General features: G+C 32.0%; 1 protein-coding gene across 1 annotated transcript; it reads right to left on the reverse strand.

Annotated features, from left to right (window-relative positions):
- Positions 1-3,468: 3,468 nt before the first annotated feature.
- LOC124539625 lies at positions 3,469-12,576 on the reverse strand. Its single transcript, XM_047116923.1, has 8 exons — positions 12,515-12,576; positions 11,926-11,987; positions 10,814-11,042; positions 10,175-10,389; positions 7,498-7,725; positions 4,767-4,868; positions 4,053-4,219; positions 3,469-3,565 (listed from the first exon to the last, which is right to left on the reverse strand). The coding sequence occupies exons 1-8, from the start codon at positions 12,561-12,563 to the stop codon at positions 3,469-3,471; spliced, it is 1,149 nt and encodes a 382-aa protein (XP_046972879.1). The 5' UTR covers positions 12,564-12,576.

The raw sequence follows: 12,576 nt of genomic DNA on the forward strand, positions 1-12,576 counted from the left end.
AATCGTTAAGGAATAAATTTAGAGAAATCAAGATATTGACTGTTGCTTCTCAATATATATTCTGCAATGTTATGTATGTACGAAAAAATATTAATGATTTCATGAGAAAATGTGATACTCATAGCATTGGTACAAGGAACAAACACAAACTTGTTACTCCTGTTACTCGACTACATAGAGTCAGTAACTCCTTTGTGGGGCAATGTATACGGTTTTACAACAGGATCCCAGAAAGCGTTCAAAATGCCTCTGTTGCCAAATTTAAGAAAATTATTAAGGAACGCTTGTGTGCAAAAGGTTACTATACAATTAATGAGTTTATGATCGATAGCACACCTTGGGAATGAAACGATCGCCTCCTGGCTATTTCATCTCATATTAAATTGTTTAAATAATATATGAGACAACTAAAAAAAAAAAAAAAAAATAACCCGCTGAGTTTCTTTCGCCGGTTCTTCTCAGGTCAGGGTATTTTCTTTTCCGAACCGGTGGTAGTGTTTCAATTGACCATCAATAAGAAAGTGTAATGCTTCAATATTGAATAAAGTTATTTGAGTTTGAGTTTGAGTATGTGTAGATAAAAAATCCTTGCTATGTTTTTTATTTGAGAGTATCTTTTTATGTTCAATACATTCTGGAATTACAGCTTAAAAAACTTTTTTTTTATTTTTATTTGATCGAGCTCGATATTTCGATACTATTTACGTAATGGCTTGTTCTGTCTTGTGAGCTCCGTCAAATAAAAATAAAAAACATGGTAAATATCCCGTTTTGCATAACTGTTATATGCCTTATATTGTCAAGTGAAAAGTTATTGAGTTTTTTGGTCAAAAAAACGTCAGTCACGCAAAAATATAGTCTGGCTTTCGATATTTATAAAAAAATAAATTAGGAAATTCTAGAAAATGTGACTAATAATATTCTAGAAAAATATAATTAAACTAATAGCTTTGTCTTGGTGGTAGGGCTTTGTGCAAGCCCGCCTGAGTAAACTACAGTACGCAGTATTGTTGTGTTCCGGTTTGAAGGTTTGGTGAGCCAGTATAACTACAGACACAAGAGACATAGCATCTTAGTTCCCAAGGTTGGTGGCGCATTGACAATGTAAGGAATAGTTAACATTTCTTACAGCGTAATTGTCTATGGGTAATGGTGACCACTGACCATCAGGGGGTATGGGCCCCGCCATATGATGGTAAGTGGTCCGCCATCCTATTCCATAAAATAAAAAATAAAATAAAAAAGGCTTCTTACCAGATTTTTTACAAGACGAATACTAACAAAGCATTATACAGCAAAGCTCACTTACCCGCTAACTTTGACATCCCAATGGGATGTTTATTCGAGTGTTTACGTGCTCTCCAAGATATGTATATGTCACAATTAGATTACAAAATTCGTTAGATTACAAACTGACGCGACAAATTGTAATCTGTCGAAATATTGATATATATTGATATTGTATATGTATGTATACTACACAAGTGATAACAAAAGAATCCAAATCAACCATTGAAGATCTAAAAGTACTAAATTGAATGCTATAAGTGTGCCATCAAGTATAAATTTCTTTATGACAAAGTCGAGGGAACAATTCATCGTTTTTATGAGCTGAATCTTCAAAGATAAATCCTAATAACAATAGTCTTTATCTCAATATTCTTTTAAAGTCAATGAACTGGACATCGACCAATAAACAATGGAAAAGACAATTTCAAAGGAATAATTAATTTGAGTGGAATGAAATATGAAATAGGCACAGATTATATTAACAACGACATTTACAGCAATTAAAAATATTGTCAATGAAAATTGAGCAAAAAATATAATCAATATTTACATATTTTATTTACTTATTTTGTCTGTGTGGTGTACAATAAAGTATATATTAAAGTAATTTTTCAAATTCAAATATATTGAGATATATATCAATAAAACAAATAGTATCGATTTTTAAAATAAAAAATGTTGTATACTGAGAAAATTGATAAATATTAATAGACAATAACGATTTATTTTCGAAGCGTAACTTCTTGCCAGTATGTATTTTATTGATCAGTTGAATTGCATAAAAGTTGACATACTGCAGCTTTATCTAGGTAGCGTAGCAATAATTATCTTTGAATAAATATAGGTGCCAATTATATGTACCAACATTCATCTTGGTTAATCTATTAATGTCAAAAAGTTCTAATATGTTTTAAGACGGATGTAAATGCATTTAATAAAATTTGTGATAATTTTTATGTATATTATTGCAAATTTACAATTAGAGCCCAAAGACTATCATCAGTTATATAATACTAGTTGTCGCCCGCGGTTTCGCCCGTTTTTAGGGGTTGGTTGTCATATGTTGGGCAAAAAAAGTAGGCAACGTACTTTCTTGAAGCTCAAGTTTGCTTGGTGGCCAAGCGATCCTGTGATGAACAAAGGGATCGCAATTTTTTGTGGACATTTCAACGCACTCATTTCTAGCAAGTTCTACATACCATAGTTACTTAGAGACATCCCTAAATTTGTTTTTCAATCGATATAAATAAGTGGGCTTAATGTCACTACGATTCATCTTTAGAAACAATTTAAATGTCATACATTCATGTTCACATAAAATGTCATATATAGTTAGTTATACGTTAGGATTCATTCAAGGCATCTAGAATGTTATATCATTTCGAATGAATGAATTTATTAAAGTTGACAATGAACAAAATCCATTTTATATCAGACATTATGTAATATCCACTTTATTCTTGCACACAATACAAATTCCCAATAAATTTCAAGTTTACGATTCTTTATTTGATATTCTCATACGTCAATGAAGATTGGAAACGCTTTTGACAATAAAACAAAAGAAGGATAGAAATTTAAAATAATAAGAGCATGTTTGTACGGTATTATTTATTATTACCCTCTATAATTACTGATTGGAATCTGAGGTCTTTTCTGTATCTTCTCAATTTCATCACGGCTAAAAATTGAACACACATTTTAGACGTACATAATAATATTGATCGCGAAAGTATCACCATCAAAGCCAAACATTTAAAATCAGAACTCATGGCTTTTAAAATTCAAAACTGAAAATGTAGAATTAAAATACAAACATATTAAGCACAAATTGAAGTGAAAAAGAATATCAATTGCTCTTTTTAAGTGCTTAGATTTCTAGTTTTCCAGGAACATTTTCGTTCCATGAAATATCAAGTATAACGAAAGGCCGCTTGACATAATCTATAGTAAAGGAAATATTTTAATATACAAATATACATATTTGTACGATTAAGGTCTGATCGGAAATCGGGCGTTATCAATAACTTCCTTTGACAGAATATTTCCTTTCCTTTCCTCAAAGGAAAACCGCTGTGATCGCGATTTTCGTTTATATACTTCTATGAATGCATTTAATCTATACATTTTTACTCTATTCGATGTCATGAAACTGTCACTCAAGAGCAGATTACATGCTTACCCGCCGTATTCGTCGATATGTACATGTCGCTCTATAATTTTGAAACCCCTCTCAATGGCAGGTTTATCACATATGGAACTTCTCCTTAAATAACTTCATGGAAAAAAAAGTAACGAGTTATAATAAATATTAAAATACTTTATGCAAACTTGTCAAAAAAAACTGACACTTTCTTCTTGATTTAAAGTAGTATAAGAACAATAAAGGATTTTTCTAAATCGGAACATAAATAACGGAATTCTAAGTAGACAAACATAAAAATACAGCCGAATTCATAACTTCCTTTTTTTAAGTAACGCAGTTTTATTAATGTACTCAAGAAAAATATTTTCGAATTGGAATCTTTGAAAAAAAGTCGGGTCGAATCCACTTTAGCGCCGTTTTTATTATGCTCAATTAGTATTTATAATTAATATTTTGAGATGATGTAGGAAATCATTATTTCAAAACCAGCATGTGTTGGAAGAAAGCCTTATTTTAATTTGTCATATATGGATGGATATCCCAGGCATTTTATCCAAGAATGGAATATTTACGGACCGATACATTTTTTTACTATTTACTTACTTAATTCCCTTACTTTTTCTCATTAAGAACGCAATTAATAAACATCTTGTTGCGAGCGGTGCTCGTGAAGAGATAAGGGCCTATGCACTCTGACTGGCTATTCACTCGGAACACTGAAGCCACGCCGATGACGTACTCCTCGCCTTCCACCCAACTTATGAGAGGACCGCCGTGGTCGTTCTAAAAATTTTTTTAATATTAATTAAAGAAAATAAATTAAATACACATAGACAATAATTTATCACGTGCAAAATGATATAGCCCAGTGGTTATAATGCTAAATTGAAACCAGATTAAAAAAATATTGGTTAACAAAGTTAAATGTTGAAAAAGAATAACTACTAGGTTTCTTGCCGGTTTTTCTCGGTAGAAACGGTAGTAGTTTCACTTAATATAGCTATTAAATAACGATTTAAAAGTGCTTGTAAAAGTATATTTTGATTTTGATTTTAGTCGTCTACTCCACTGATTTTTAATTTCATTAATTAATATCATCATTATGTTGACGGATAAGTTTAAATTACATATTGAGTATTATTTTCCTTAAAAGGATTGGAGGCTAGATCAACCATTATAAATATACAAACTTTTTTATATATTATAATGGAACAAAAAGGCTAACACCCGATAGCGTTGTATTAATTAACAATTAGTTAAATATATGTGGTGATTACACATTTTGTTTTATTGTTTGAAACAATATTGAGGTACTTCAAAATAAATTAACCTGGCATATTCCTTGTCTACGAGTTGCATTAAACACTCTGAACCGAGAAGTTATATTGTCTTGATCTTGAAGCATTTTTGTCTCGTCAGTTTCAACGGTTTTCTGAAAAAAGAAATAATTAGTTACCCACGACTAAATTCGAAACTCGTAATGTGGCCAAAAGATACATTTATTTTCTAAAGCAATGTCCTCAATTCTTCAATTATCACAAATGAATGATCCAATCTGTAGTCTGTTCATCATTCTTATATAATCTGTTTTCTGAGATTAATAAAACCTTATTCAATCTATTATTTATCATAATATATTTTATTTACCAGTTCAGTTATTTTTGTAATAACTATAATTTCCTTCTGACCGAAGATTGAGTATATCAGAAAATCCCAAGTATACCTAAGCCTTAAGATAAGGGGACTTTATACACTTGGCTTGTAAACATAGATTTTTATAAATAACATTTGTTAAAATTGAATACTTTTGTAAGTGATGATGTCTACCTGACTGTCTTTAGTTATTTCTCTCTCCTAATGATCAGAGTGCGTGATACATCTGACACGTTCGGAAAGATTATAAGTATAAAATCAAAGACTTTACGTGCTTTGCAAGATACGGGAATTGTATACAAAATCTAAATCAAAATAGTATCTTTACAAAAGATGGCCTCGTGGAATAGTAGCGAGAATTAATCAAATTGCATTACCGTATATTTATTTATGAAGCACGAAAACATAAAAACAGAAAAGGCCTGAAGTAAACAAAACGTCGGTGCATAGATTCTATGGTGAGCTTGTTACTGGTTTTCTGACCGTACATGCACGAAAAAGTTTATTTTATTGAACTAGCAACAATAAACTAGCGAACAAAATGTTCAACTTTTTTAAAATATTAGCTATAGGTTTAAATAAAGCAAGCAGTCGCAAAATTACATACTATGCTGTACTTATGTACCTATATGATATATGTTTTTTTTTAACATTAAATATCTTTATTAACATAAGAGTAGAAAGCATTAAATGCTTAAATATGTACAAATATGAATTAAAAATAGTTACTGTATAAATCTTAACCGCGTGGGATGGTGGCAAGAATGCTAGCAGCATTTCCACTTTCATTCCTCTGGGCAAAAAACGAACCAGCCCTACGATACGTATATATATATATATTTGCATGGTTATATTTATGTTCTAGGTGAAGGTACTCAGTGTCATAGGGATTTCTATTTAACTCAATGAACGCTCACACTTGATTAGGTCCGCACAGCGTTTGGAGATAATACCCCTACTAAGGTGAACCCAAAACGAAGGTTATAATTTCAGATTCTGTTTATGTATGTATATTTGTTCCCGTTTCTCTATGTAACCTACCTTTCATAATTTGAAAGAGGTTGACAATACGGTACATAAGTTGTCTGCTGAATAAATCATTACATAGTATAAAACAAAGTTAGTCCATATATATATATGCTTAGTTCTTTTAAATCACGCAATAGATTTTGGTGCGGTTTTTTTTCATATGTAGAGTGATTCGAGAGGAAGGTTTTTGTATATAATAAATGAACAATATAGTAAAGAAACAAGAAAAAAACTTTAGTATATTTAGTATCAGCATTGCACCTGTGCGAAGTCGGGGCTGATCGCTAGTAATAATTAATTGACTAAATTTACAACTCTATAGCTTTTTATTGTTCCGCCTTAGATTTGTCTTTGTAGTCTTATCAAATGGCAACTAAATCAACGCGTCAATTGAAATAATGTGCACTCATCTTTATAATTGGAAAATATATGAGATAATCTATCACATAAAACAATTTGTAGCTAAATCCCGTTCGAAAGAGAAAACAATAATCACAATGTGTAATCGTGAGCTTGGAGATAATTAAATGTCCTCCCAAATGAGGGTCTGAGGGTATATTTTAATTATCTAATGATAACGATTTTGTTGAACATTTGTAATCAAAAATGAAAACAATATAAAACCTCTTTATCTAAAACTTCTTGTTCATTAACCTTCTTGGAGGTCATGATAAAGTATAGTATAGCGAAGTAATTACTAAGTTTCATTACAGTGGAACGTCATTCAAAGTATAGTTAATTAAACAGTCTTGTGACAAGATTATTCAAAAGTTAGTTAAAATCTTTAATGAAGGATATTTTGATTTTCTCTTAATAATATATTGAAAAATTATCAAAATCCACAAAAGCAATATTTTGGTGAGTAGTAAGTTACAATTTATGTAAAACATATGAAGTTATGTCTTATTAAATCCATGGTGGACTGGAGAGGTAGTTAACCCAAAAGTTATTTGCCCAAAGAATCTAATTTTTCCGATAATACGATGAAATGCTGCTAGCTTCTGCCACTACTCCATGATCATAAAATTTTCAGTAGCTATTCTAAATTCTGATAAATACTTCCTTAGTATAAACAATCTATACGTATAATAAAATTGGAGTGTCTGTTTGTAATATTAAAATAGCCCTTTTTTACTCAATGCATCGTATACATATACCGAAATAACATTTTTATACAATTTGTCTCTATCTGTTTGTTCCCGCTAATCTATGAAACTACTGGTCCGATTCTAACGGGACTCTTACGGGTAGGTAACTGATATAATAAGGAGTAACTTAGGCTACAACAATATTTTTTTTGTTAAATTCAAACGCGTACAAGGTCGCGAGCTGTATAAGAAAAGATAATACTTGACACTTTAAGCAAAAAAACCACTTACATCTGTAATTTCAATTGTATCGTTTGAACTATTAATATTTTTTCTTCTGTTTTTCTTAACAAGACCTTTCTCATTGATATCGCTTGGCTTATAAGTACATATCATGTAATTATCTATAAGATCACTCAGGTTAGGATTATCGAAGTAACTCTTGCATTCCTCCTTCGAAAATATTTTAGTCGCAGCGTAACGAAGTGTATTCTGATTGTAGTCCGTTTTATCCTCGATCTGGAAATTCAATAAAAACTTATAACATATTTCTATCGAACCAAAATAGTCCCTGTGGACTCGATCACGGGCAAGCATCTGAGAAATTGTATGTACTTGATTTGTTACTTCTTTTCTTGATAGTTCATCTCGACCTCGTATGGAAATTTGCGAGTTTTGGACCAAATTCTGCCAAACATGTGAATACTACCACCAACCCGCTACCAGAGTGAAAATGATCTATAAATCACTTCGTCAAGGCGCCTTTGTCCAGTAAGTAAATTTACTTTATAATATATATGTATTTATTTGAGCCGAGATGGTCTAGTGGTTAGCGTGTATCTTATCCGATGATTGTTCAAACCCAGGCGCCATTGAATTTTCATGTGCATAATTTATGTTTATAATTCATCTCGTGGTCGGCGATGAAAACATCTTAAAGAAATCTGCATGTGGCTAATTGCTACGGAATTTTGTCACATGTGTATCCGCCGACCTGCATTGGATCAGCGCTGTGAAATATGTTCCAAGCCTTCTCCTCAAAGAGCAAAGATGGCCCAGTGGTTAGAACGCGTGCATCTTAACCGATGATTGCGGGTTCAAACCCAGGCAAGCACCGCTGATTCATGTGCTTAATTTGTCTTTATAATTCATCTCGTGCTCAGCGGTGAAGGAAAACATCGTGAGGAAACCTGCATGTGACAAATTTCATACAAATTCTGCCACATGTGTATTCCACCAACCCGCATTGGAACAGCGTGGTGGAATATGTTCCAAACCTTCTCCTTAAAGGGAGAGGAGGCCTTTAGCCTAGCAGTGGGAATTTACAGGCTGTTACTTTACTTTACTTCTCCTCAAAGGGATAAGAGGCCTTAGTCCATTTACAGACTGTTAATATAAAAATTTGATGTAATATATTTATAGGGAATTGATTTTGTGAGAACTCGATTTTCGGGATCAGACATTTGTATGCATTTATAGAGAGCAAACTTGTAGGTAGTTCCCTTAACACCAGCAAGCACGTTTCCAATCGAATCTTCTGGAACGAATCGAAATTCCAATCTGATGATAATGCTTGGTAAAATTTATTGGCAAATATTTTAAATTTGGAATTTTAAAAATCTTGAAAAGAAATACAGCTTATTTGCATTGTACTTCTCTTTATTACATATCTTCTAAGATAAGTTAATATTTTGATAAGTAAAGGTAAAATAATTTAAGTTTTCTTCATATACCTAATTGTATCGTTATATCATCAATACGCTAATTAGGGAATCCAAAACGGAACGTCCCTTTTGCCTAAAATAACAAAAACCTCTTTATTCTTGATATCAAATAAAATCCTTTTATAAAACCTATATAAGCTATTGAATACACTTTGAAAATAAAATAAATTATGTCTCAAACCATTCCAAAAGGGTACAATATTGTCTTGTGATTCAATATTCATCCCGTTTTTTGAATATTTTATATAAATATAGATTCTATTTTTATTTGTGACGTCACAATGCATTTTTCTAAAATGAAAACACTAATAAAAAGTTATTACATAGAACCGCTCGTTAAAAACATCCCTACTTAGTTCTGAAAGCAATTTATGTTGGAGCCTGATTTCATCGAAATTGATGATAATATAATACTTCGTCTAAAATGCTCGTTAAGCTACTTTCCCAGTAATATGATATTATGTCTATTTTAAAAAAAATCGTATAGTTTTAAAGAAATATATGAATGCTTAGATCCAAATTCCTCCGTGGTTGAGTGGTGTGTACACCGGTTTTGATGGGTACGCCACTCTGAGGTCCCGGGTTCGATTCCCAGCCGAGTCGATGTAGATTACCATTAGTTTTCTATGTTGTCTCGGGTCTGGGTGTTTGTGATACCGTCGTTACTTCTGATTTCCATAACACAAGTGCTTCAGCTACTTACATTGGGATCAGAGTGTAATGTATGTGATGTAGTCTCATATATATTTATTTATTTACCTTTAAGGACATCCAGCTAGTATCGTAGTGGAAGACGTAATGAAATATTTACCAACCAATGATATCTTCTATTAACAAATAATAATATAATAATTATGTTTTTTTATTGGTATACAGTAATTACAGTATGATACATACATCAAAGAGTCCCTCTACATTAAACTAGGAGACTCCATATCTTAAGGGCCAGTGACAACCCAATCAGTGCTTACATTTATTAGACTTCTTATTAAGTCTAAATTGTATGTCCAATATATTAAAATAAAGATATAATAAAAAAAATATCAAGCTTATGTGGTAAGAAACCTCTTGTACACATACGTATGTGTTTGTTTGTGTGTGTGTGCGGGCATGCGTGCTGAATTCAGCAATGAATCTTATGAAATGGCTATTCCAAAGTGCTCCTAAGAACTTATTCGAAAAACCTTTTAAATATGCATTTTAGGATTTCAACACACAATCATTATATTTTATAAAGTGATTACCTCTCGCCAATTAATTAAGTGACCCCAACCCAACACAATGGCTTTTTCTCCAGCTGCCTCGTACTTGATATCTAAGTTGACACTAACTCTCTTTGGCATGTACGCACAATACTGTATGTACGTTCTGTCCCTGAATTTGTACTTCTGGTCGACTTTAACCAGAGCTATGTCGAGTTTAGACCATTCTTCCAGTTGATCGTAAACTAGCCCATAAGCTGGAATTAAATGACAAATTAAGTACCAGTAAATTACAATGTCTAACAACTTTAATTATTTGTTTAATTAAATTTTCTTCTGAAGTTCATCTGTTACATCTTTAGTATCGAATATGATTAAGAGGTACACTAACCTCGCCTTATTTATAAAGTTATTTCAGAGTATAAAATATGGCTAGCATTCAATATAATTGGTCAATAATGACCTTGAATGTTTTGGGTTTTAATGGCATCTTTAGCTGAAAGGAAAAGTCAGGGCAGGTGTGCCATATATTATATGGAAAGACAAATATCATTAAGACAGAAAATGAGTGGAAGACCAAAAAACTAAAGATATAACTAGTGTTAGAGGTGGAGAAGAAAAAATACACAACGTCCCCAAAAATTGGCAAGCGTATAAAGTGATGAAATAATTATGATGTACCTTCAGGTAAGCAAGTATAAACAATTCTCCTCTTCATATTTTTTGTACATTCATTGATTTCTAGTTCGGAATCCTTTACATATTTGTCATAACCGGCTACCGCGTACATATTCTGTACATCTTCGACGCACGCCGCAGACGTTAGGATATACCAACTACTTACGATTGCCCCTCCACACAGCCAGGAATCGTAGTTTCGAGGAGAGGTTTTTTCTCGTGTTAAATATACCTGTAATTTTTTTACATCGATATTTAACAGGACATAGCTTTTGCTGTGGCCCGAAGGAGGTTATTTCTTACCAAAATACTACCTTCGATTATTATAATTTGGAATGTTAGATCTACACTGTTGGAATTCGAGAAAATTAAATAGATGTGTGCCTGTATAACTGTTCTCTTCTTTCGGTCTCTTTGGGAAAGTTTAAAACTTTCCCAAAGAGACCGACTTTATTGATGGATTTGTTCAGCAAAATTTACTTCATACGAGTCTTACAAAACCGAAGACGAAAACACAAAACTGTTTTCAGCGATGGAAGAGGTTATATCCTACTCTTATTCTTTATTAAATTCTGCCACATGTGAATTCCACCAACCCGCATTGGAACAGCGTGGTGGAATATGTTCCAAAAACCCTCTCCTTTATGGAAGAGGAGGCCTTATCTCAGCAGTGGGAAATTTACAGGCTGTTACTTTACTTTACTTTACTTTATACTTTATTAGAACCACCGGCTTTGTATATATTCTTATTGTCAAGCATCTTAAACTTTGGGATTTGATGTACTAATCTAGACGAGTACTAAAGAATTTTCAATTAGCTATCTCTAGGTCAGGCTAAAAGATATCGAGATGAAACCCCCCCTGTGACTGTGAATATGTGTTGAAAGAAATTTTTACTCACATTTGTCAACTCAGAAGAAAAATCTAAGAATTAGAATTTCTGAGCAATATGACACGATATTTTTGTTCCTCTATTCGACTGTCTTACTTTTTTCCCCCTATATTTCTTATGATTAGGGCACAATACTTAAAATAAAAAATAGTTATACAAATAACAGGTTCTATTCTCTGGAATTATATGAGTGAAACAAATAATTACACGTTTATAAACTCACCATATATCTTTTTTCTGAATTAAGTTGCCGACCTTCTATAATTCTACGTTCGCAAATGGAAACTGAAAATTACAAAAAACAAAACGTAAATAACCTAAAAAGACTATGGGCAAATTTTAAAACTTTCGAGTTAATTTACATTTATTTGTAACATTGATATGTGAACACGCAAAAAACACTAGCATAAATATTGGTACCATAAGAAACTATAAAAATCTTTATATAATCGTTACACCATCAAATACTCTACGTTCACCGACTCACAATAATACAATAATAGTAAGTACAATAAGTATTGCTTTTAAACTGGTTTGAGCATAGCTCTAACACGAAGTAAACGACTTATTTATATATCTTTAATATTCTTCATTCATTATATATATTGTTTAAATCATTTATTAAACACCGGCATGTAAAAGGTAACATTCACAAATAAGAAATACACAAAATCTCTAATCCACCACATATACCCAAGCAAAATACCGCATAAACCGTTTCGGCCAAATAGGAAAAGCTCACAAACACTTTCTCAATTATATAACTAAGGATGTTTAATAGAAAAGTAACTGAATCACAAAATTATACTAACGACGTAGAACGGTTAAAACAAAAACGTGACTCAATTCGAGATATAACATCACGCTCGTGTCG

The sequence above is a fragment of the Vanessa cardui genome, chromosome 23 (genome assembly GCF_905220365.1).
Source record: "Vanessa cardui chromosome 23, ilVanCard2.1, whole genome shotgun sequence".
In the NCBI taxonomy this organism is placed as follows: domain Eukaryota; kingdom Metazoa; phylum Arthropoda; class Insecta; order Lepidoptera; family Nymphalidae; genus Vanessa; species Vanessa cardui.

Bases quoted from the DNA above. Each gene is read 5' to 3' on its own strand.
- LOC124539625 (XM_047116923.1), bottom strand. From the start codon at position 12,563: ATGTTATATCTCGAATTGAGTCACGTTTTTGTTTTAACCGTTCTACGT. The intron at 4,869-7,497 runs GTAAGTGGTTTT...TTCTTTTTTCAG, and splicing joins ATACAATTGAAATTACAGAT to AAAACCGTTGAAACTGACGA. The intron at 3,566-4,052 runs GTAAGGGAATTA...TTTTCCATGAAG, and splicing joins TGCGTTCTTAATGAGAAAAA to TTATTTAAGGAGAAGTTCCA.